At 41.8% G+C, this 26,174-nt stretch overlaps 1 long non-coding RNA gene and 1 gene segment (V, D, J or C); both read left to right on the top strand.

The window, feature by feature from the left end:
* Positions 1-1,717: 1,717 nt before the first annotated feature.
* Positions 1,718-7,528, top strand: LOC135227688 (immunoglobulin kappa variable 3-11-like). The segment is given in 2 exon segments: positions 1,718-1,803; positions 7,192-7,528. Coding segments are annotated over 2 exon segments (423 nt in total).
* A 63-nt stretch (positions 7,529-7,591) lies between these two features.
* LOC135227796 (uncharacterized) lies at positions 7,592-16,985 on the top strand. Its single transcript, XR_010317974.1, has 2 exons — positions 7,592-8,006; positions 14,450-16,985. It is a non-coding gene; the product is annotated as an uncharacterized LOC135227796 (long non-coding RNA).
* Positions 16,986-26,174: the final 9,189 nt, after the last annotated feature.

Raw genomic sequence — 26,174 nt, 5'->3', positions numbered from 1 at the left:
ATCTACAGGCCCACAAGTAAGACCAGTTAATACGAGTAGTATTCAAATTTACCCACCAACCACTAAGGCCAAAGATGAAGAAATAGAAGACTTTTACCAAGTTCTGTGGCCTGAAATTGATTCAATATGCAATCAGGATGGTGATTGGAATGAGAAAGTTGGCAATAAAGAACGATCAGCACATGCAAAATATGGCCTTGGTGGTAGAAAGAATTGTGGAGATTCCGTAATTTGGGGAGTATGAAAAGAGACAGCCTCAGTTTGGTGACTACATAGAAGCTTTTCAATGAGTGAAACAGGACATAACTGGAGGGGGATGTGAAATCAGCAGAGTTTTTATAAATGACGTTTCATGCTGACAGAAATGATGCTAGAGTGAGGGGAACATGGATAACTCAGAAAAGAGAGGTGAGGAATGCCAAGATGCCCTTGGAGGGACAGGGTATAGGAGCAGAGGGCCTGGCCAAAGGTAGGAGGGCTGTCTGCTCATCTACAGTAATAGGAAGGAAGGAAGGAAAGCAGCACATGGGGTGTAGACGCCTGTGGGTCAGAAGATGCATGAGAGGAGCTAGTGGAAGCTCATCTGAGAAACAGGAAATGAGGTCATTTGCTCAAAGGTAGGATGAGAAGTAGGTGTTAAAACTTGAAGAGAAAAGAAAAGACAAAGGGTAGAGACTGAATGAACCAGGTAAATGAGGTAAGATTGTGAGGCAGGATTAAGGGCTGTCCTGAGGTAGTGTGCATAAATTTATGGTGAGATTACACAGAATAATTATGTGTTTTTCTCCAGCTACATTACGAATATGGATGCAGGAGTGTGGAGGGTGGAGTTTTTTCCAGGGTTTAGGTTTTGCAAGATGAATGTGATGGAATAAGGGAGGGGCCATGGCATTCTTCGTTTGGGTGAGGGCATTATTATAAAGGAGAAGATTGGAATTTACAGTGGTTTTATGGATTGACTATGAACTCAATGGCAGCTATACACAAGAAGTAGGGAAATGGGAATATGAGAGTGCAGAGAAAGCCAAAATCGATTTGTTCAAACCTTCTTTTTAAGAACAAGGTAAAATTCTGTCTTAGAAAATACAAAATAAAAGAAGGCTCTCTATTTTTTAATTTTTCTTATGATTGAAGGACCTTATTTTCTGTTCCTCAGTTTTATACTAGGAATTTTTTTTTTTTTTTAATGTATTTGGGATAATATAACTTGCATTGCTTTTATACAAAAGGCAAGCAGGGATCTGATATTTTTCATTCCGGAGATGTTTTCTCTGACATAAACTTGAGTGGGGAAACAGAGACAGGAATGTTCAGGGGATAGTGGCTCTAGCGTTCGGCCTAGAGAGGAGGTGCTGTTCTGGAGCACCACTAAAGGCATTTGGGAGTCAGAGTTGACACAGGATAGAGAGGGTCAGATGGGAGTGTAAATGGCCACCGAGGGCTGAGAGCAGATTTGAAGGAAGAGAGCAGGAAGGGCAGGAGGCCTGCTCTCTTTTGGAGCCAGAGAAGGCTCAGCTGCCAATTTTCTGACTACTTCATGCCAACTTTTTTGCGTGATCAAAACAAATAAGCCACAGCAATCTCTGTGACAGTGTCTAGTAAGTGGGACCCTCACCCCACCTGTGCCCTGGTAATAGGTTTATATCTGGGGTCACATTATTATGAGAGGATATCTTGATTTTGGAACACAGCAGTTTGTTGTACTATCTTTGATCCGATGGTGCTGATAGCAAGAGTAAAGTTGGCCTCAGATCCACGGCCAGTGAAGCGGGTGGACACACTATCAACGTTGGTGGAAGTGTGGTAAATGAGGACCCGAGGAGTCTTCCCAGTTAAGTGGTGTCTTAGGTCATTGTAGAGAAGACTCTGGCCCTTCAGCTGATGGAGACTCTCTCCCTGAGAGACAACCAGGAGTTCTGGTGCCTGTGTCTTCGCCATCTGCTGGCAGAAACCTGTAATGACTGGCACAGGGGTATGATGCAGAGATGCTGGGCAATCAGGGATAGAAGAAACAACCAAACCAAAAGAATCTATATCTGCGATAGGTGGAAGGGCCTGTGTTGCTGTAGCACTTATTTCATATCTCTTTTTAAAATCCTAGATGGGAATGGAGGAATTACTCTGGAGAGAAAACTCGGTCTCTAGGATTCCACAAATCCTCTCCCCGGAACACAGCAGAGGAGGAGCCTGAAGGTCTGGATGGTGTCACCATCCTGCAGCTTTTCTCTCGTGTGATGTTGCTCAGGTTCCACCCTCCAGAAAAGGCTCCACTATGAGGCTCAGGTCAGCAGGGCTGAGCCCAGGTGGGGTGCTGGCAAGGAGATCTTTACGCCAAGACCCAGGAAGTATGATGGTGACATCTTAGAGCACAGGGTTGTGGTAAAAAATCTTGTAGGGCGCTCTCTTTTAACTTCCGTTTTAAGTACGGCAGTCAGGGACACCTTTTACCTTGGATTCTCTGCCCCAAACTAAGATTTATCTAGAGATGTGGAGCAATTGCTTCAAGCTGGAACTCTTACAGAGAAAGTTAGCAGTTCGAATCCACCCATGAGGCTTTGGTAGAAGGGCCTGACAGTCTTCTTTTATAACATTAAAAATTATTTGCAGTTGAGTAGATTCTGACTTATGGTGACCCCACCTGTGTCCGAGTAGTAGTGTGACCACAGTGTTTTCAAAGGCTGATAGTTCAGAAGTAGATTGCCAGGCATTTTGTTTGCTTGTTTTTTTCTGTTTTTGAGATCACTTTTGATAGGCTAGGAGCTGAGAATGTTAACCGTTATATGTAAGTTTTATTAATTAATTCTTTTTTTGGTTGTTTCATGTGTGAGGGTAAACTTTGTCCTTGTTATTGCATCTAGCCTACAAGTGGAAGTCTTTCTTCCACTGACTTTAAACTTTTAAAACTTTGGTATTTCCATTTCTAATTTCTCGCAATTCAATTGGCTTCAGATCTGAAGTGTCCCTGTTTTAGTTTCCTGTAGTTCCTCATTTATTTTTTTAAAAAAAACTCTTATAATGCCTAAATCTGAAGTGTGAATAGAACTCCTTTTTTTTTTTATTTGTTACTTCTGTTGCATCACATTTGTATTCATATGCTGTTGTTGTTGTTAGGTGCCATAAGTACAACAGAACAAAACACTCACTGGTCCTACGCCGTTCCCAGAATCTGTGCTATCTTCAAGCCCGTTTTTCTAGCCATTGTGTCAAACCATCTCATTTAGGATCTTCCTATTTTTGCTGACCCTCTGCTTTACCAAGAATGACGTCCTTCTCCAAGAATTGGTCCTTCCTGATAAAATGTCCAAAGTAAGAGAGATGAAGTATTGCCATCCTGAAGGATAATTTAAAGTCACTGGAAACCCTTGAGATAGGATTCAAGGACTGTGCCTGGAATTCCAGGACTATGCCAGAGAAATGGAAAACAGGCCCAGAATTTATGCTTGAGGAAAGTCCTCAGGGACCCTATCGAGCTAGGGCCCAGGAGACCTGGAATCATTGGCCAGGGCCATTCTGGCTCCAAAACAGATTGGTTCATTCTTCTGTCTGTTCACGGTATACTCAACACCATAATTTAAAAGCATCAATTCTTCTTTGGTCTTTCTTATTCATTGGTGTTCAAACATTTCAATAGGTAGTATATGATCAGGAACCAGTGGTGCTAAAGGAAGAAGTCCAAGCTGCACTGAAGGCATTGGTGAAAAGCAAGGCTTCAGGAATATGAGAGAATATCAATTGAGATGTTTCAACAAATGGATGCAGTACTGGAAGTGCTCACTCCTCTATGCCAAGAAATTTGCAAGACAGCTACCTGACCTACCACCTGGAAGAGAGCCACATTTATGCCTATTCCCAAGAAAGTTGATCCAACAGAATGAGGAAATTATCAAAAAATGTCATTAATATCACACACAAGCAAAATGTTGCTGAAGATCATTCAAAAGCAGCTATAGCAGTAGTATATCAACAGGCAACTGCCAGAAACTCAGGCTGGATTCAGAAGAGGATGTGGAACCAGGGATGTCATTGCTGAGGTCAGGTGGGTCCTGGCTGAAAGCAGAGAATACCAGAAAGATGTTTACCTGTGTTTTATTGACTGCGCAAAAGAATTTGACTGTCTGGATAATGACAAATTATGGATAACACTGGGAAAAATGAGAATTCCATAACACTTAACTGTGGTCATCAGGAACCTGTACATAGATCAAGAGGCAGTTGTTAGGACAGAACAAGGGGATACTGAGGGGTTTAAAGTCAGGAAAGTTGTGCGTCAGGTTTGTATTCTTTCACCATACCTATTCAATCTGTATGCTGAGCAAACAATCTGAGAAGCTGGACCATATGAAGAAAACCATGGCCTCAGGGTTGGAGGAAGACTCATGAACAACCTGTGTTATCCAGATGACACAACCTTGCTTGCTGAAAGTGAAGAGGTCTGCAAGCACTGACTGATGAAGATCAAAGACCACAGCCTTCAGTATGGATTACACCTCAGCACGAAGAAAACAAAAATCCTCACAACTACACCAATAAGCCACACCATGATAAACAGAGAGAAGACTGAAGTTGTCAAGGATTTCATTTTACTTGGATCCACAATCAACACCCATGAAAGCAGCTGTCAAGAAATCAAAAGATGCATTGCATTGTGCAATTCTGATGCAAAGGACCTCTTTAAAGTGTTGAAAACAAAGATGTCTCCTTGAAGACGAAGGTGCGCCTGATCCAAGCCGTGGTATTTTCAATAGAATCACATGCGTGTGAAAGGTGGACATGAAAAAACAAGATCAAAGAGGAATTGATGCCTTTGGTTTGTGGCATTGCTGAAGAATATTGAATTGTTCATGGACTGCCAAAAGAATGAACAAACCTGTCTTGGAAGAAGTACAACTACGATGCTCCTTAGAGGAAAGGATGGTTAGACTGTGTCTTACACAATTTGGGCATGTCGTCAGGAGGGATCAGTCCCTGGACAAGGACATCATGGTTGGTAAACTACAGGGTCTGTGGAAAAGAGGAAGGCCCTCAACAAGATGGATTGACACAGCAGCTTCAACAATGGGCTCAAGCATAACAATGATTATAAAGATGGAGCAGGACCAGGCGCTGTTTTCCTTCCATGCTACATAGGGTCGCTATGAGTTGGAAGCAGCTTAATGGCACCTAACAACAACAACTACATTCACTGGCCAGCTTTTGCATGCGTATGAGGCGATTGAAAATACCCTGGCTTGGTCAGGCTGACATTAGTCCTCCTAGTGACAAAAAAAAAAAAAAAAATTGCTGTCCAGTTCATTTCGACTCATACCAACCCTATAGAACAGAGCAGAACTGCCCCATAGGGTTTCCACAGAATGCCTGGTAGATTCAAACTGCCGACCTTTTGGTTAACTGCCATAGCTCCTAGTGACATGTCTGCCTTTCAACACTTTAAACAGGTCTTTTGCAGCTAATTTGTCCAAATCAATACGTTGTTTGATTTCTTGACTGCTGTTTCCACGAGCATTGATTGCGGATTCAATTAAAATGAAATCCTTGACAATTCAATATTTTCTCCATTTAATATAATGTTCCTTACTGGTGCAGTTGTGAAGATTTTTGTTTTCTTTGTGTGAGTTGTAATCCATTCTGAAGGCTGTAGTTTTTGATCTTCATCAGTTAAGTGCTTCAAATCCTCTGTGCCTTTAGCAAGCAAGGCTATACTAGTTATGTTTTGTCCTTGGATGTCAAAAGTCTCTGACTTTTTGGTGATATTGGCCCTTGAAAAATTATTTGTGAGGTTTCCTGAAGATTTATGATGGGCGTGCCCTCTTCCAGAGGGGCTTCCATTTGTTGGCCCTACCAGCTGGACTACCTTAAAACAACTTCAAGATTGAAGAGTTCCAGGCACACCAAGGCCATGCATACCTGGAATGAAACTCCTTCAAGTGTTCATGTTTAATCACAACTTCAAAATTAAACCCCATATATATATATATATTTTTTTTTTTTCTGTCTGTTTCTACAATGAATCTAAAGCCTTATTATCAGTTCCTAGCCATGGTGGGCATGATAGATTCTACTTTCTCTTTCGTTCACACTTACTTTGAGATTCGAGCTCTCCTGGACCCTACTTAATAGGGTCCCTGAGGACTTTCCACAAGGGTAAATTCTGGACCTGTCTTCCATTTCTCTGGCATAGTCCTGGCATTCCAGGCATAGTCCTGGAAACCTATCTCAAGTGTTTGCAGTGTCTTTTAAGCATCCTTCAGGATAAAAGTATCTTCAGAGCTCATTTTTTAAGTATAATTTTTTAAGAAAAATTGAGGCAGAAATTTTCCATATTCTTCCATTTCTCTTGTTATTTTTTTCCAGCAATTTTTATTATTCCTCAAAACTGTTGACTTGAGGAAACTAGTCCATCATTTATGGAATCTTAACCCATTTAAAGCTGTTTGTGAGTTAGAACAGAAGCCATTCTTTAGATCACGGTGCTTCAAGCAGTTTGTGATGGGCTGCCAACCTGAAGGTTAGCAGTTGGAACCCAACTAGTGCTACCATAGAAGGAAAGTCTGACGGTCTGCTTCTGTAAAGAACACAGGCAAGAAAACCCTATGGATCAGTTCTATGCTCTACCACATGGGGTCTCCGTAAGTTGGAATACACTGAGTTGCAAGGGGATTTTTTGTTTGTGTCAGTTGATATTAGAGCTTCTAAGTCACTGCTGAGTCTTTTCTAGTCATAGAATTACACTTCCTGTGATAATATTTTTGGCTCTTAATGTCTATTGGTTGGTTTTACAAATCACTGCCCATGAAATTTGCATTCACTTCACTGAATGCTTTGTATAGGCCCCTCCACACCCAGACTGGCTGCTCAGATATTATAAATGGGGCCTTCGCAATGTGACCTTATCTGCATCAGACAGGCAGGGGCAGCAAGATGGTGCCACAGACTCTAGTCCTCATGTCCCTGTTGCCCTGGGCCTCTGGTGAGAAATTAAAAGTGCTTCAATCCCTCTAAAATAGTTTCTCTGTAGAGCTGAAACATGGTTTTAAGACATAGTGGGAAACGATTGCTATTTGCAAAATGAAACCAATTGCGTGCTGATATGTAATATCACTAAATGTTGGGGTATAAATAGTATCTTTTAATGTGTGTACGAAAAAGTGTGCGTATATATGTCTGAATAGTAATTGTCCACTGTGATTACAGGTGCCAATGGAACATTGTGCTGACCCAGTCTCCAGCCTTTCTAGCTAAGTCTCAAGGAGAAACGGTCACCATCAACTGCAAGGCCAGCCAGAGTGTGAGCAACTACTTAGCCTGGTACCATCAGAAACCAGGACAGGCTCCTAAGCGACTCATCTATAGCGCATCTAACCGGAATTCTGGGGTCCCTGATCGGTTCAGTGGCAGTGGGTCAGGGACAGACTTCACATTCACCATCAGCAACTTCCAGCCTGAAGACGCTGCAGTTTATTACTGTATGCAAGGTTATAATTGTCAACCTCCCACAGTGCTTCAGCCTCGAACACAAACCTCCTCCTGAGGGCTGCAGGCCCGTGAGTCTTCACTGCACCAGCTGCTTCCTTTCTGCTCAGCCCTGAACATGCACGCTTCCTCTGTCTGCCCCAAAGGCCACATCTCCTGACGAATTCCTTATAGTACTTGTAGGTTCCAGGGGAAATTTAAGGGATGTGGCTTCTTCTGGATCCTCTTTTGTGGTAAAATACACAAGAAGAATGCTGTAAAAATCCCTTGTAGGCTTTTTCAGGTGTTTTCATATCACAGAAACCTCCTTGTTTCACATGGATAGGTCACATGACTGATTCAGGAATGGGTCCAGTGAGTCTTCCACCCTGAAGGATCAGTTCTGTCTTCCTTGTGCCTTCTTGACTCTAGAAAGTTCTCATTTTAATCCTTATTTTCCTGGACTTTTTACTTTTTCTGCAATCAACTCTCACAACTCTGCACCTAACCCGATATTTTACCTGGATCCTTCATATTTAAAATCTCCCTCACAGAAGGTAATTTTCCTCTCTTACTTTTTTCCTTCCATGGATCCTGTTTTCAGGGAAGCCATCATGGACAATGTCAATGAAGGTGTTTTCCTGCTCTAAGCTCCCATTTTACCGCCCTTTTCTCCTCTCTCCATGTCTTTCAGTGGCACTCATTCTTTCAAAGGCTAGTGTCTAACTCATTAACCCTATCACCCTAGAAACATGTGACAGCTTTCCCATGTTCTATTTTCATTAGTTGTCAATTCCTCTTTAAATTAATCCCTTGGGCACCCAAGATTAATTTAGTGACTGAAGGAAATCATGGTTCTTTCTTGTTGTTAGTTGCCATCTTATCAGGCCCTGAGTCATGACAGCCCAAGGAAAAAGAAAATCTGACTATTGTCATCCAAAGGGTTTTCATTGGCTGATTTTTCAGAAGCAGATCACCAGGCCTTTCTCTCTAGTCTCTATTAGTCTGAAAGTGCTGCTGAAACCTGTTCAGCATCACAACAACATGCATAGAGGAAGTGAGGTAAATGAGGCCTGAAGGTCCCTCCTCAGGTTTATGCAGATGCCAGCCTAAGTAGTGTTTCCAGTCAGTGTAGAGGAGACTCTGACTAGCCTTGCGCTAATGGAGACTTTCTCTCCTGGGAGACACTGGAAGTTCTGGCACCTAGTGAGCAGGATCTGCCTGCTGGAACCTAAAAAAACAGGCACACGAGGATGATACGGAAATACTGTGCAATCAGGAATAGAAGGAAAATCAAACCAAAATGGTCTCTAACTGAGACAAGTGCACAGGACTGTGTGGCTTGTAACACTTATTTCATATCTTTTTTCAAATTGTAGACCTATCTGAACAGGAGGATCACTCTGGAGAGAAAAATCCCTGTCTAGGTTTTGCCTCACCTGGAATATAGTAGAGCAGGAGCCTAGCATCTGGGTGGTGCCCATCCTGCAGCTTCTCTTTGTATGATGTTGCTCAGATTCCATCCCCCAAGAAATTCTCTTTCATGGCTTTATTTATTTTTTTTTTTTTCAATTTTTTATTTGGTTGTAGGAGCCCTGGTTGCACAGTGGCTAAGAGCTATGTTTGCTAACCAAAAGGTCAGCAGTTCGAATCTACTGGCTGCACCTTGGAAACTCCACGGGGCAGTTCTACTCTGTCCTATATGTCACTATGAGTTAGAACTGACTCGATGGAAAAGGGTTTCGTTTCTTTGTTGTTGTTCTTATTGCTGTTGAGAATACACACCAGAAAGCACACACTGGTTCAACATTTTCTATCCTTCATAGCTTTTTTTGAGGTTCAGGTCAGCAGGCATGAGCTCAGGTTGGGGTGTGGCAAGGGGACATTTATGCAAAGAACCTTGGAGTGTAATGGTGAACTTCTTAGATCAGAGGATTGTGGTTAATAAACTTGTAAACTGCATGTTTCTTACTTTTTGAATAGGGCAGTACTATTTGAATATGGCATATGCTCTTTTTGAGGGTTCTCTGATGAAAATAGTTATATTTTAGTTTTCCTCTTACACATGCTGTAGGTCCCTGAATGGTGCAAATAGTTTGTGCTCAGCTACTAACTGAAAGGTTGACAGTTGGAACCCACCCAGTGGAGCCCCAGAAGAAAGGCTTAGTGGTCTGCTTCCATAAAGATTACAGCACAGAAAAGTCTACGGAGCTCAGGGCTGCTCTGTAACACAAGTGGTTGCTATGAATTGGAATCAAGTCAATGGTAATGCGTTTGATTTTGGTTGATTACACTTTCTAAATGGAAATGTATTCTTGAAGAGCACTTATTGAACCTGTTCCTGAGGAAATGGTACTAATGCTCAATTCACAGAGTCAACAATGTTTGCAAACAGAATGGTAGCAGAGGCTTCCAATATCCAATATTCCATCGCTGGTGTCCAGTGGTGGTGGAGCCAATCCATCGGTGCTGGTGGTGGGATCATATACAACCTCTTTCTCTACTTTTATCGTGGACTGTGCTTTTGCCAGCTGGTTTCATGCACATTTTCTACACCACGGTCTGTAGAGTTTCAGTCAAATCTGCATGTCACCCAGTAATCATTTCGTTTTCTGCTTAGTTTAGACTTGGTTGGTTTCTCCTGTTTGCAATCAAAATCCATGACTGATAAGAACGTATTTGAATATTTGACAGTTAGATTTTCACCAAAATTTTTCCCCCTTGAATATTAATTTTTATACGAACCATTTTACATTTCTAATTTTTGGAGTTGCAAAAAAAGAAATTTCATTAGTATCTTGCTCATTTCTGTTGTTGTTATTGTTAGGTGCTGTCCAGTTGCTTCTGACCCTTAGCGACCCTGTGAATAACATGATGAAACACTGCCCAGGCCCGGGCCATCCTCACAATTTTTGTAATTTCAGCCCATCATTGCAAGCACTGAGTCAATCCATCTCATTGAGGGTCTTTCTCTTTTTTTCGTTGACCCTCTACTTTACTAAGCATAATGTCCTTCTGCAGGGACTGATCCCTCCTGATAACTTATCCAACGTATGTGAGATGAAGTTTCACCATTCTCCCTCCTAAGGATCACTCTGGCTGTACTTCTTCCAAGGCGAATTTGTTCCTTCTCCTGGATGTCCACGGTAGGTTCAATAGTCTTCGCCAACATAAGAATTCAAAGACGTCAATTCTTCTTTGGTCTTCCTTATTCCTTGCCCAACTTTCACATGCAAAAGAAGTGATTGAAAACATCATGGCTTGGTTCAGGTGCATCTCAGTCTTTAAAGTGACATCTTTGCTTTTTAACACTTTAAAGAGGTTTTTTGCAGCCAAATTCCCCAGTGCAATGCATCCTTTGATTTCTTGAATGCTGTTTCTGTGGGCATTGATTGTGGATCCAAGGAAAAAGAAATCCATGACAATTTCAGTATTTTCTCCATTTATCATGATGTTACTTATTGGCCCAGTAGTGAGGGTTTTTGTTTTCTTTATGTTGAAGTGTAATCCGTACTGAAGGCTGTGGTCCTTCATCTTCATCAGTAAATGCCTCAAGTCCCCTTCATTTTCAGCAAGCAAGTTTGTGTCATCTTCATCATGCAGGTTGCTAATGGGTCTTCCTCCAATCCTGATTCCTCATTCTTCTTCATATAATCCAGCTTCTCAAATTATTTGCTCAGCATATAGGCTGCATAAGCATGGTGAAAGGATACAACCATGACACAGGCATTTTGTGTCTGTAAATCATGCTAAAAAAAACCAGTACCATCCAGTCAGTTCTGACTCATAGAGACCCTGTACGGCAGAGTAGAACTGCCCCATGGAGTTTCCAAGGAGCGCCTGGTGGATTCGAACTGCCAATCCTTTCCTTCTCAGCCGTAGCACTTAACCACTAAGCCACCACATTTTCTGTAAACCATGCACTATCTCCTTATTCTGTTTGAATGACTGCCTCTCGATTTATGTACACCCTTCTCATGAGTACATTTAGGTGTTCTGTAATTCCCATTCTTCCCAATTGTTATCCATAATTTGTTACAAACCACACAGTTGAATGCCTTTGCATAGTCGATAAAACACAGGTAAACAACTTTCTGGTTTTATTTGCTTTCAGCCAAGATCCATCAGACATTAGCAATGATATCCCTTGTTTCACATTGTTTTCTGACTCTGGCTTGCATTTCTGGCAGTTCCTTGTCACTTTTGTCCTGTAGCCACTTTTGAATGAATATTGTTCAATATTTTCTACACCTGGTTGGATTACCTTTCATGGGAGTAGGCATAAATATGGAAATATTCTGGCCGGTTGGCCACATACCTGTCTTCCAAGTTTCTTGGCATAGATGACTGAGAACTTCCAGCACTGCATCTGTTTGTTGAAACACCTCAATTCCTATGGTGTCAATTCCGAGAGCCTTGTTTTTCCTAATGCTTTCAGTGCAGCTTGAATGTCTTCCTTCAGTTCCTGATCATATGTTACCTCCTGAAATGTTTGAACATTGACCTGTTCTTTTTGGTATAGTTACTCTGTGTATTCCTTCCATCTTCTTTTGATGCTTCATGTGTTGTCTAGTATTGTCCTCATACAATCCCTCAATATTGCAACTTGAGACTTGAATTTTTTCTTCAGTTCTTTCAGCCTGAGAAATGCTGAGTATGTGCTTCCCTTTTGATTTTCTATCTCCAGGTCTTTGTACATGTCATCATAATACTTTACTTTGTCTTCTCGAGTTGCCCTTCAAAAACCTCTGTTTAGCTCTTTTTCTGCATCATTTTTTCCTTTTGCTTTAGCTACTTGACATTCAAGAGCAATTCTCAGAGTCTCTTCTGACATCCATTTAGGTCTTTCCTTTCCCTGTTGTCTTCTTCGTGACCTCTTCTTTCCTTCATGTATGGTGTCCTTGATGTCATTCAACAACTCGGCTGGTTTTTGGTCATTAGGGTTCAACGTGCCAACTCTGTTCCTGAGATGGTCTCTAAATTCAGGTGGGATATACTCAAGGTTGTACTTTGGCTCTCAAGTACTTCTTCTAATTTTCTTCAGTTTCGACTTGAACTTGCATAGGAGTAATTGATGGTCTGATTTGCACTCAGCCCCTGACCTTGTTCTGACTTATGGTATTGAGCTTTTGATTTGATTTCTGTGTATTCCATCTTGTGGGGTCCATGTGTATAGTCACCATTTATATTGGTGGAAAAAGGTATTTGCAGTGAAGAAGTCTTTGATCTTGCAACATTCAATCATGCAATCTCTGGCATCATTTCTATCACCAAGGCCATATTTTCCAAATACTGATCCTTCTTTTTTTTTCCCTAACTTTTCCATTCCCATCACCAGTAATTATCAGTGCATTCTGATTGCATATACGATCAATTTCAGACTGCAGAAGTTGGTAAAAATCTTGTATTTCTTCATCTTTGACCTTAGTAGTTTGTTGGTAAATTTGAGTAATAGTCGTATTAACTGGTCTTCCTTTAGATGTCTGGATGCTAGTCTATCACTGACAGCATTGTACTTTGTATTTTTTTTTTTTGACAATGAATGCAATGCCATTCCTCTTCAAGTTATCGTTCCCCGCATAGCAGACGATATGATTTTCTGATTCAAAATTACCAGTGCCAGTGCATTTCAGTAGACTAATGACTAAAACATTGATGTTTATGCATTCTCTTTCACTTTTGACAATGTTCATTTTCCTAGACCCATACTTTGTACATTCCACTTTTAGATTTTAACGGATGTATTGAGCTGTTTCTTCCCATTTTGAGTCATGCCACATCAGCACATGAATGTCCTGAAAACTTGACTCCTTGTATTTCACTAAGATCAACTGTACTGTAAGGAAGTAGCTCTTCTCCAGCCCTCCTTTTAGTGTATTTCAACCTAAAGGACTCATCTCCTGGCACTATTTAACAGATATTGTCCTGTTGCTATTAATAAGATTTCACTGGCTAATTCTTTCAGAAGTAGACCACCAGGTCCTTTTTTCACTCTGCCTTAGTCTGGAAGCTCAGCTGAAACCTGTCCACTGTGGTGATCCTGCTGGTATTATTACATGGGCAGCATAGCTTTCAGCATCAAAGCAACACGCAAGTCCCCACAGGATGACAAACTCACAGAAGTGTATTCTATATCTAATTTCTAGAAAAATTTTTTTTCAGATCTCTAGTACCCCTGCTTATAGTGTTCCTTGCCTTGCATGGAACATAAAGGTTATCATTTATTTCTTTATAAAAACTCACTTAACTCCCAAATCTAAAGTGTAAGGAGGACTCCTTTTGTTCTCTGTTATTTCACATTCATCACGTTCATATTCATATCCTAGTTATCTTATGTTCTTGGATATCAAGAAAGTCTGACTTCTTGGTGGTATCAGTCTTTAAAAAAATATTTGTGAAGCGTTCCGTGTATTGAGAATGGGCGTGCCCTCTTACACAGCAGTTTCCATTTGTGGGTTCTATCAGTTGTGCTGTGTTAAGCTAATTTCAAGGTTGGAGACATCCAGTCATACATAGACCATACACACTTGGAGTTAAACTCCCTTGAGTATTGACTTTCAGATGCAACTTTCTAATGAAATCCTGCTTATTTTTTCTGCCCATGTAGTTCGCTTCCACGTTCAATGATGGCTTTGTATAGACCCTCCAGGCCCAGTCTGGCTGCTCAGATTATGTAAATGGGGGCTTTGCAATGTGAGCTGATTTTTATCAGGCAGGTGGAGGCAGCAAGATGTTGTTACACACTCCTGTCCTCATGTCCCTGTTCCTCTGGTCTCTGGTGAGAAATGAAAAGTGCCTCAATTCCTTGAGAGAAGTATCTTTGTAGAGTTGAAGAATGATATTAAGATGTAGTGGGAAAGGACGGCTATTTCCAAAATTGACTCAATTATGTGTGAAGTGTATTCCACTAAAATGCACATTTAAAAAGGTTTATTTTAATGTGCCTATGAAAAAGTGCATGTATACATGTATGTATGGTAATTGTCCTCTCTGATTGCAGGTGTCAGTGGAAACATCATGATAACCCAGCCTCCTGTCTCCCTGACTGTGTCTCCAGGAGAAACGGTCACCATCAGAGCAAGTCCAGCCAGAGTGTTAGCAATGCCTTAACCTCTTACAAGCAGAAACCAGGATAATCTCCTAAGCTTCTTATCTCCTTTGCATCTACCTGGACTTCTGAGATACCTGACAGGTTTAGTGGCATTAGGTCTGGGACAGACTTCACTCTCAACATCAGCAGCCTCCAGGCTGAGGATGTGGCAGACTATTGCTGTTAGCAACATTATGGCTACCCTCTCACAGTGCTTCAGCCTGGAACACAGGCCTCCTCACCAGGGCTGCAGGCCTGTGACTCTTCAATGCACCTGCTGCTTCTTTCCCACACAGTCCTGAACATGCACACTTCCTCTAACTGCCCCACATGCCTCATCTCCTGACTAGTTTCTTGGGCTCTTGAGGAAAGTAAAAGCCACGGACTTTTCTAAATTCCTTTTTTCTGGGACATTACTGTAGAAATATGCTGTAAATATTTCTTATAGTCTTTGTCATGCCAGGGATTTTCGTAGTACAGAAACCTGCATGTTTCACATGGCTAGATCACAAGGCTCATATGGAGAAGCACTCAGTGAGTTTTACACCCTGAGGGATGAGTTGTCTCTTCCCTGTGCCATCTTGACTGTGGGATATTCTCAATTTAATTCCTTCTTTTCCTGGCTTTTTCCTTTCTCTGTAATTACCCCTTAACTCTTGACTTTCCCAAGATTAAATCTTTAAACCTTTGTATATATATATTTTTTTATTCTGAACCTCCCCCCGAAAAAGGTAGTATTGCTCTCTTTCTTTTTCCTTCAACAGGTCCCCTTTTTGGTCAAACCTTCCTGGTCAATGCCACTGATGTTGTTTTTTTGTTCTACCTCCTTTTATATTGACCTTCCTCTTCTCTCCATTTCTTTCAGTGGTATTCATTCTTTCAAAAGCTAGTGTCTAATTCATCAACCTCTACCACTCTATAAATATCTGATATTATTCCCACATCTTTTTTCATTAACTGACAACTTTAAGTTCACCCCCTGGGCAACCCAATCTAATTTGTTGACTGAAGGAAGTCATGGTCCTTTTTTGTTGTTAGCTGCTGTGGCTCCTACAACAATGGTGAATTCATGCAGAATGGGATCGGGTCATGGTGATTCATAGGCTTGTCACTGGCTAATTTTTCTATGTTGATCTCCAGGCCTCTCTTCCTAGTTGGTCTTAGTCTGGAAGTTTCCCTAAAATCTGTTCAATGCCATAGCAATATGCAAGCTTCCACTGACAGAGGAGTAGGGCCTGTGTTTGAGGAGCATTGGCTGGGCATCAAACCCAGGTCTCCTGCATGGAGTCAAGAATTCCACCACTGAACCATCGCTGCCACCCAAGGTTCTTTGTTCAGCTATAGCTGAATCCTTCTGACAACATTTAATTAACATTCTCATCTCACTGTAATAATACAAAAACTCCAGGTGTTCTAGTGTTACTTCTGTATCTCCTTCTGAAATACAGGTATTGATAAAATTTGGCATCAGAGTGATCTCAAAAAAACTTGATCAGTATACTGTGAACATTCCTATGTATATAAAAGCACCTTCTCTCTAAAGATGAGAAATATTTTCAAAGACTGAATGTTAAAGTTTCCATGTCATTTATTCACTCAAGGTATATAAATTGAGAGCTTACTATGTGTCATACTCAGATACATTGCTTTCATCCTAGTTGGGGAAGAGGGAAAAGTAACACATGGATAGGAATAAATTTATTAAGTAATTTTGTAACTGGCATGAAGAAAAATAAAGAGGGGGAAGGAATGAGAGCTTGCTGGTGTAAGATGTTGTCTTTGTTATCTTGTGCTGTTATAACTGAAATATCACCAGGGGATGGGTTTAATGAAGTGAAGTTTATTCTCTCACAGTCTAGGAGGAGAGAAGACCCAATTAAGAATGCCAGCTCTAGTAGGAGGCTTTCTCTGTCTGTCGGCTCTGGAGAAAGGTCTTTGTCATCAACCTTCCCCTGGTCTAGGAGCTTCTAAGTGCAGGGTCACCCAGTCCAAAGAATGAGCTCCCCTTCTGGTTCTTCACTCTTGGTGGTAGAAGTCTCTACTCTCTGCTTGAGTCTCTCTTTTATATTTCAAAAGAGATCAAGTCAAGGTAAACCTAATCCTGTAGTTTGAGCCCTGAATCAGTAGTGTAAATGCCTCTAATTCTGCCTCATTAACATCATAGATGTAGGATTGATAACACATAGAAGAATCCCTTCAGATCAAAAAACCTTGGTCAACTAGACAGAACTGGAAATTATGGCCTAGCCAATTTGACATACATTTTTGTGGGACACAATTCAATCCACAACAGAGGAGTAGCAATTTGAATAAGGGTGATGTATCAGTTAGCTCTTGCCCTCCACATAAATCATCCACAAAACCCAGTGGCTAAAAGCAATAAGCATTTTTATTGCTTTCATGTTTATTGGTGAGTTGGACCAATAAAGAGTTCTGTTGATATGGACCAGTCTTGAGTCATCTTTTCTGGAAAGTTGATGCATTTACAGTTCTCTGGTGTGTCACCTGGGTGCTAGCTCATCTAGAAAGACTCAGGTAACTTTCACATGTCTGTAGTTGCCTGGCCATCAGATGCGGCTATTGAGCTGACTTGGCCACATTTCTTTAAACACTTGCCAGACTGAAACTAGTTTGTTGTGATAGCAATTGGCAGAATTCCAAGAGAGTAAGTAAAAGCACATAAGTACGGTTGAAGTCTTGGTTCAATATTGGCACAGTGTCTCTTTTGCTGCATGTTATCTATCAACACAATTCACACTGCCAATTCATATTGAAGGAGAGGGCAAATAACATTTATCCCCTAATAGGAGCAGCTACAATTTCATGTCACCAGTAGTATGGATACAGAGAGGGATAAAGAATTGGGGTGTTTGTGCAATTGCTCTACAATAGATGGTGACGGAAGGCTGCACTAAGAAGGAATGAACTGATCAAAGTCTCAATGTTGGTGAGAAAATGAGTCATAGGAATATCTCCAGGCAAAAGTGTTGTAGTTAGACGAAATTACACACTTCTGAGGTAGAAATGCAACCAGCATGTTGGGAAAGAGGCAAGGAAACCAGTGTTGGTGAAGCAGCATTGTGAAGGGTAGTGTGGGTAATAAGGACAAAAAAATAATGAAGGGGCACATTTTGTAGGATTTGTACACTACTTTAAGGATTTTCTTTTCATTTTAAAGGATGTGGTAATGACTGGAATAGTTCTCAAAAGAGGACATGATTTGATTTGTAGCTTATCAGGAACTCTTTGGAGGACAAGGGCAGGAGAAGTATCAGTTAGCTGGCCGTTACCATCATCTAGGTAGAGAGGACAATTGTTTGGTGATGGTAGTAGCAGTGGAGGGGATGAGGAGTGGCATATTTTGAAAATAAATATACGAGATTGTAATCTCATGAGGGTGAGTCCTGCTCCCTGTGACTCTTCAATTCAGTTGAGAGACACCAGGCCTTTGAGAAAGATAAACTAGACTTTACTGCAAGCCAGCCAAGCAAGGAGTTCAGAGACCAAACCTCAAATCAAGCTCCCTAAACTTGGGGATTCTGGGACAGTTGTAAGGTTATGCAGAGCTCATGAAATTTCTGAGAATATGCTGGCAATTTCAGGAACTAGACACCATATATCAGAGTGCATTTGGGGAGCAATGTGGCAGCAGGAAGGACAACTTTGTGGCTAATTGTCCATGTCTGAATGGAGGGTTTGAGGCAGTGGGTGGTGAAGTGGCCTTGAGAAGAGGAACAGTAAGAAGGACGTTGGGCTGTTATACAGAATGCTTCATCAGGAGCTCACAGACCCGGGTATGATGGGAGCAGGGAGAACAGTTTAACCCTGTCAGTTACAGTATCCTGAAGATTTTGTCAAAGAGCATGAGAAGTCTCGAGGTGACTTCAAGGTTTTGCTCTGAGTAAGTAGAAGGGCAGAGTTGGCAATTATTCAGATAGGAAAGACCTTGGGAGGAGCGGATTTGGCTTGGAAAATCAGGAATTTTAGGTTTGAATTGTGTACTAGACCTCCACATGTGACTGTCAAGTAGAAAATTGGACTTGAATTTGGAGTTCAGCAGAGAGATATGGACTGAAGAATTAAATCTGATAAGTAATGAAATGAGTGTTGCATAGATGAAGGGCAAAAGATGCCCAGGGTCTGAGCTTTCAGGCAAGGGAGACAAAGAGGAAGCAGCAAAGGAGTCTGAGGAGGAGCAATGTGGACGGAAAACAAAAAGTGTGATGCCTGGGAGCTCAGTGAGGAGGCTGTATAAAGGAGGAAGGCGTCATCAATGTGTTAAACGTCACTGAGGTATTTGGTAAGAGGACTCAAAAGTGGCCACTGGATTGGTCAGTGTGGAAGTCTTCGGTGGCTTTGAGTAGAGCAGTTTCTATGAGAAGGTGGGGTTAACAACTTCAGGGGAGGGAGCCCAAAGAAGTATGAAAAGAGACAGTCTGGGTTTGGTGACTACATACAAGTGTTTCAATGAGCTTTAAGGTAAAGGAGAAGAGTGAAAGAGGACATAACTGGAGGGAGATGTGAAATCAAAAAATTTTTTGAAAAAATACTGTTTCATGCTGATAGGAATGATGCTAAAGTGAGGGGAACATGTATAGTTCAGAAAAGAGAGGTGAGGAATGCCAAGAGATACCCTTGGAAGGGACAGGGGTTTAGGAGCAGAGTGCCTGGCCTCAGGAAGGAGGGCTGTCTGCCCATCTACAGTAATAGGAAGGAAGGAAGGAAGGAAGGAAGGAAGGAAGGAAGGAAGGAAGGAAGGAAGGAAGGAAGGAAGGAAGGAAGGAAGGAAGGAAGGAAGGAAGGAAGGAAGGAAGGAAGGAAGGAAGGAAGGAAGGAAGGAAGGAAGGAAGGAAGGAAGGAAGGAAGGAAGGAAAGAAGGGTGGGAGGGAGGGAGGAAGGAAGGAAGGGTGGGAGGGAGGGAGGAAGGAAGGAAGGGTGGGAGGGAGGCAGACGGACAGGCAGGCAGCACATGGGGATGTAGATGACTGTGGATCAGAAGAAGCATGAGAGGAGCTAGTGGAAGCTCTTCCAAGAAACAGGAAATGAGGTCATTTGCTGAAAGGTAGGATGAGAAGTAGGTGCTACAACTTGAAGAGAAAAGAAAAGAGAAAGGCTGGAGACTGAACCAACCAGGTAAATGAAGTACCACTGTGAGGCAGGATTAACGGCTGTCCTGAGGTAGTGTGCATAAATTTACGATGAGAGAATCAGAATAATAATGTGTTTTTCTCTAGCCACATTGTGAACATGGATGCAGGTGTGTAGAGGGTGGAGTTTTTTCCAGGGTTTAGGTTTTGCAAAATGAATGTGATAAAATAAGGGAGGGCCATGGCATCCTTGGTTTGGGTGAGGGTATTATTATAAAGGAGAAGCTTGGAATTTACAGTGGGTATGAATTTAATAACAACATAGTGGCAGCTAAAGACAAGAAGCAGGGAAATGGGAATATGAGGGGTACAGAGAAAGCCAAAAGAGATTTGCTAAAAACTTCTTTTAAGAAGAAGGTAAAATTCTGTCTTATACAATACAAAAAAAAAAAAAAGGAGACACTCCATTTTTTAATTTTTCTTATAATTGAAGGACCTTATTTTCTGTTAGTTTTGTACTAGGAATTCTTTTTTTTTTTTTTTAACGTATTTGGAATAATATAACTTGCATTGCTTTTATACAAAAGGCAAGCAGGGATCTAGTATTTTCTCATTCCTGAGATGTTTTCTCTGACATAAACTTGAATGGGGAAACAGGGACAAGAATGCCCAGGGGATAGTGGCTCTAGCTTTGGCCTAGAGAGGAGGTGCTGTTCCTGGGCAGCAGTAAAGGTATTTGGGAGTCAGGGTTGACACAGGTTAGAGACGGTCAGATGGGACTGCAAATGGCCACCTAGTGACGCCCAGAGTGAGGGCTGAGAGCAGATTTGAAGGATGTGAGCAGGAACGGCTGGAGGCCTGCTCTCTTTTGGAGCCAGAGAAGGCCCAGTTGCTAATTTTCTGACTACTTCATGCCAACTTTTTTGCGTGATCAAAACAAATAAACAACGGCAATCTCTGTGAGAGTTCCTAGTGAGAACTTCCCCCACCTGTGCCCTGGTAAGAGGTTTATATCTGGGGTCACATTATTTTGAGAAGACATCTTGATTTTGGAACACAGCAGTTTGTTGTACTATCTTTGATCTGATGGTGAGGATGGTGAGAGTGAAGTTGGCCTCAGATCACCACCACTGAAGCGGGCGGGCACCCCATCAACGCGGATGGAAGTGAAGTCAATGAGGGCCTTAGGAGCCTGTCCAGGTTAAGTGGCCTCTCAGGTCAGTGTAGAGAAGACTCTGACTGGCCCTTCAGCTGATGGAAGTTCTTCCAGGGAGACATGTGAGTCCTGTGTCATCGCCATCTGCTGGCAGGAACCTGCAATGACAGTCACACGGGAGGATGCAGAGATTCTGTGCAATCAGGGATACAAGAAAAGTTGAAGACAAAATAGTCTAACTGTGATAGGTGGACATGTCTCTGTTGCTGTAGCATTTATTTCACATCAGTCCATTTCTTTGAGGCTTTCTCTTTTTTGCTGACCCTCTGCTTTATGACTCATGATCTCCTGCAGGAACTAGTCCCTCTTGATAATATATCCAAAGTTAGAGAGATGAAGTCTCACCTTCAAGGCTGAAGACTTCCAGGCCTACCGAGGTCATCCATAACTAGAAAGAAACTCTTTGAAGAGTTGTCATTCAATCACACTTTTACAAGAAAATCCTGCTTGTTTTTTTCTCTCTCCATTTCCACAAATGATTCTAGAGCCCTCTTATCAGGCCCTACCCACTATGGGCATGTCATGGGCATGATAGGTCCCACTTTTTCTTTGGTTCACACCTCCTTTGTGATCTAGCCGTCCTGGGCCCTAGCTCGATATAGGCTCCCTGAGGACTTTCAATACGAGTAATTCGGGGCCTGTCTTCCATTTCTCTGGCCCTTCCATATCCTGGAATCCAATCTCCAGTGCTTGCAATGTCTTTTAGGTATCCTTCAGGACACAAGTATCATCTGAGCTCAGACATTTTCTAGCTATAAATTTTATCAAACACTGAGGCAAAAATTTCCCATATTCTTCCCTTTCCTTGTTGTTTTTTTTTTTCCAGCATTTTTAATTGTTTCACAAAACTGTTGATTTGAGGAAACTAGTGCAACATTTATGGAACCTGAACCCATTTAAAATTGTTTTTAAGCTAAAATTGAAGCTCTTCATTAGATCTTGAGTGCTTCAAGCAGTTGTGATGGGCTGCTAACCTGAAGGTTGGGAGTTTGAACACACCAGGTGGTACTCTGGAAGAAAAGCCTGTCAGTCTGCTTCTATAAAGAACACAGGCAAGAAAACCTTACGGAGCAGCTCTACTGCATAACACATGTGGTTGTCATGAGTTGGAATCCACTGGACTACAAGTTTTGTTTTTTTAGATATTAGAGCTTCTATGACCCTGCTTTGTCTTTTCTAGTCATAAAATTATACTTTATGTGATATATTTGACTCTTGAAGTACATTGGCTAGTTTTACAACCAGTCGCCCATGTAATTTGCTTTCAAATCACTGACTGCTTTGCATAGGCCCCTCCAACACCAGGCTGGCTGCTCAGACACTATAAACAGGGCCTTTGCTATGGGAGCTGATCTGCATCAGGCAGGCAGGGGCAGCAAGATGGTGCCACACACTCTGATCCTCATGTCCCTGTTGCTCTGGGCCTCTGGTGAGGAATTAAAAGTGTTTCAATCTCTCCAGAGTAGAATCTTTCTAGAGTTGAAAAATGACTTTAACTTATAGTGGGAAATGACAGTTATTTGCAATATGGAACCAGTTATTTGCTGATATGTAATATCACTAGATGTTCTGGTATAAATGGTATATTTTAATGTATGTGTGAAAAAGAGTGTGTATCAATGTATACATGGTAATTGTCTACTCTGATTTCAGGTGCCAGTGGGGACATTGTGGTGACCCAGTCTCCAGCCTCTGTGGCTAAGTCTCAAGGAGAAACGGTCACCATCAACTGCAAGGCCAGCCAGAGTGTGAGCAACTACTTAGCCTGGTACCAGCAGAAGCCAGGACAGGCTCCTAAGCTGCTCATCTATGGCGCATCCAGCCGGGCATCTGGGGTCCCTGACCGGTTCAGTGGCAGTGGGTCAGGGACAGACTTCACTTTCACCATCAGCAACTTCCAGCCTGAAGACGCCGCAGTTTATTATTGTCAGCAGAGTTATAATAATTCACCTCCCACAGTGCTTCAGCCTCGAACACAAACCTTGTCCCCAGGGTTGCAGGCCAGTGAGTCTTCACTGCACCAGCTGCTTCCTTTCTGATCAGCCCTGAACGTGCACGATTCCTCTGTCTGCCACAAAGGCTACATCTCCTGACGAATTCCTTACAGTATTTCCAGATTCCAGGGGAAAATTAAGGGATGTGGCTTCTGCTGGATCCCCTTTTGTGGTAAAATATAGAAAAAAGAATGCTGTAAAAATCCCTCGTGGGCTTTTTCAGGACCTTTCATATCACAGGAACCTCCTTGTTTCGCATGGATAGATCACCTGACTGATTCGGGAAAGGGTCCAGTGAGTTTTCTACCCTGAAAGATCAGTTCTCTCTTCCTTGTGCCTTCTTGTCTCTAGAAAGTTCTCATTTTAATTCATTATTTTACGGTACTTTTTCCTTTTTATACCATCAACCCTCACAAGTCTCCACCTACCCCAATATTAAACCTGGATCCTTCATATTTATAATCTCCCTCACAGAAGATAGTATTTCTGCCTTACTTTTACCTTCAATGAATCCTGTTTTCCAGCCAAGCCATCCTGGACAATGTCAATGAAGGTGTTTTCCTGCTCTAAGCTTCTATTTTACTGACCTTTTCCTCTCTCTATATGTCTTTCAGTGGGACTCATTCTTTCAAAGGCCAGTCTGTAACTCATTAATCCTATCACCCTAGAAACATGTGACACCTTTCTCATGTTCTATTTTCATTAGTTTTCAATTTCTCCTTCAATTAATCGCTCGGGTGCCCAAGATTAATTTAGTGACTGAAGGAAATCATGGTTCTTTCTTTTTGTTAGATGCCATCTTGTCAGCCCCTGACTCATGATGACCCCATGCACAATAAGATCCGACTGTTGTCATCCAAAGGGTTTTCATTGGCTGCTTTTTCTGAACTAGATTACCAGGCCTTTCTCTCTAGTCTCTACTATTCTGAAAGTGCTGCTGAAACCTCTTCAGCATCACAACATGCATAGAGGAAGTGAGGTGAATGAGGCCTGTAGGTCCCTCCTCAGGTTTATGCAGTTGCCAGCCTGAGTAGTGTTTCCAGTCAGTGTAGAGGAGACTCTGACTGGCCCTGCAGCTAATGGCGACTTTCTCTCCTGGGAGACAGCAGAGGTTCTGGCACCTAGTGAGCAGGATCTGCCCCCTGGGACCTAAAATGAGAGGCACCCAAGGATGATCCAGAGATACTGTGCCATTAGGGATAGAAGGGAAATCAAACCAAAATGGTCTCTAACTGGGTAATGTGGACAGGCCTGTGTGGCTTGTAACATTTATTTCACATCTCTTTTCAAATCGTAGACCTATCTGAATAGGGGGATCACTCTGGAGAGAAAACTCCATGTTTAGGTTTTGTCTCACCTGGATCATAGTAGAGCAGGAGCCTAGCATCTGGGTGGTGCCCATCCTGCAGCTTCTCTTTGTGTGATGTTGCTCAGATTCCATCCCCCAAGAAACTCTATTTCATAGCTTTGTTTTTTCTTTTTTTTTCAACTTGGTTGTGTTAACCCTGGTTGCACAGTGGCTAAGAGCTATGGTTGCTAACGAAAAGGTTAGTAGTCCAAATCTACTGGCCGCACCTTGGGATCATTATGGGGCAGTTTTGCTCTGTCCTATATGTCACTCTGTGTTGGAATCGACTCAATGGGAAAGGGTGTTGTTTTCTTGTTGTTGCTGTTGAGAACATGCCCAAGACACCACACACTGATTCAACAGTTTCTGTACTTCATAGCTCTTTATGAGGTTCAGATCAGCAGGTGTGAGCTCAGGTTGGGGTGTGCCAAACAAACATTTATGCAAAGAACCACAGAGTGTAATGGTGAAATTCTTAGATCAATGGATTCTGGTTCAAAAACTTCTACACTGCATGCTTCTTACTTTTTGAAAAGAGCAGTACTATTTGAATATGGTAAAAATGTTTTTTTTTTGGATTCTCTGATAACAATAGTTATATTTTAGTTTTCCTGCCATAATTGCTGAAGTTGCCTGAGTGGTGCAAATAGTTCGTGCTCAGCTACTAAACAAAAACTTGGCAGTTGGGACCCACCCAGCGGAGCTGCAGAAGAAAGGCTTAGTGGTCTGCTTCCATGAAGATTACGGCACAGAAAAGTCTATGGAGCTCGGGTCTGCTCTGTAACTCATGTGGTTGCTAGGAATTGGAATCAAGTCAATGGTAATGGGTTTGATTTTGGTCAATTACAGTTTGGAATGGAAATACATTCTCAAAGAGCACTTGTTGAAACTGCTCATGAGGAAATGGTACTAATGCTCAATTCACAGAGTCAACAATGTTTGCAAACAGAATGGTTGCAGAGGCTTCCAATATCCAGTGTTCCATCACTGGTGTCCAGTGGTGGTGGAGCCAGTCCATCTGTGGTGGTGGTGGGATCATATACAAACAACCTCTTTCTCTGATTTATCATGAACTGTGCTTTTGCCAGCTCATTTCATGTACATTTTCTACACCATGATCTGTACAATTTCACTCAAATCTCCATGTCACCCAGTAATCATTTCATTTTCTGCTTAGTTTAGACTTGATTGGTATCTCTTCTTTGCAATCAAAATCCCTGACTGATAAGAATATATTTCAATATTTGACAGTACCAGATTTTTATCAATGTTTTTTCACCTTGAATGTTACTATTCATACCAACCATTTTACATTTCTGATTTTTGGAGTTGCAGAAAAAAAAAATCTCATCAGTATATTACTCATTTTTGTTGTTGTTGTTAGGTGCTATCCAGTCAGTTCCAACTCTTAGCAACCATATGAACAACACAATGAAACACTGCCCAGTCCTAGGCCATCCTCATAGTTCTTGTTATGCTTGAGCCCATTGTTGTAGCCACTGAGTCAATCCATCACTTTGAGGACCTTCCTCTGTTTTGTTGACCCTCTACTTTACCAAGGATAATGTCCTTCTGCAGGGACTGATCCCTCCTGAGAACATATTCAAGGTATGTGAGCTGAAGTTTCGCCACCCTCCCTCCTAAAGATCACTCAGGTTGTACTTCTTCCAAGACAAATTTGTTCCTTCTAGAAGTCCATGGTATCTTCAATATTCTTCACCAACACAATAATTCAAAGGCATCAATTCTTTTTTGGTTTTCCTTATTCATTGCCCAACTTTCACATGTACAGGAGGCGATTGAAAACATCATGGCTTGGTTCACATGCATCTCAGTCTTTAAAGTGAAGCGTTTGCTTTTTAACACTTTAGACAGGTCTTTTGCAGCCAATGTGCCCAGTGCAATGCATCCTTTGATTTCTTGAATGTTGCTTCCATGGTCATTGATTATGGATCCAAGGACAATGAAATCCATGACAATTTCAGTGTTT

Source organism: Loxodonta africana, chromosome 15 (genome assembly GCF_030014295.1).
Source record: "Loxodonta africana isolate mLoxAfr1 chromosome 15, mLoxAfr1.hap2, whole genome shotgun sequence".
Classification (NCBI taxonomy): Eukaryota; Metazoa; Chordata; class Mammalia; order Proboscidea; family Elephantidae; genus Loxodonta; species Loxodonta africana.
Note: the sequence above shows the minus strand (reverse complement) of the source record. Positions and strands in the feature narration are given on the sequence as shown.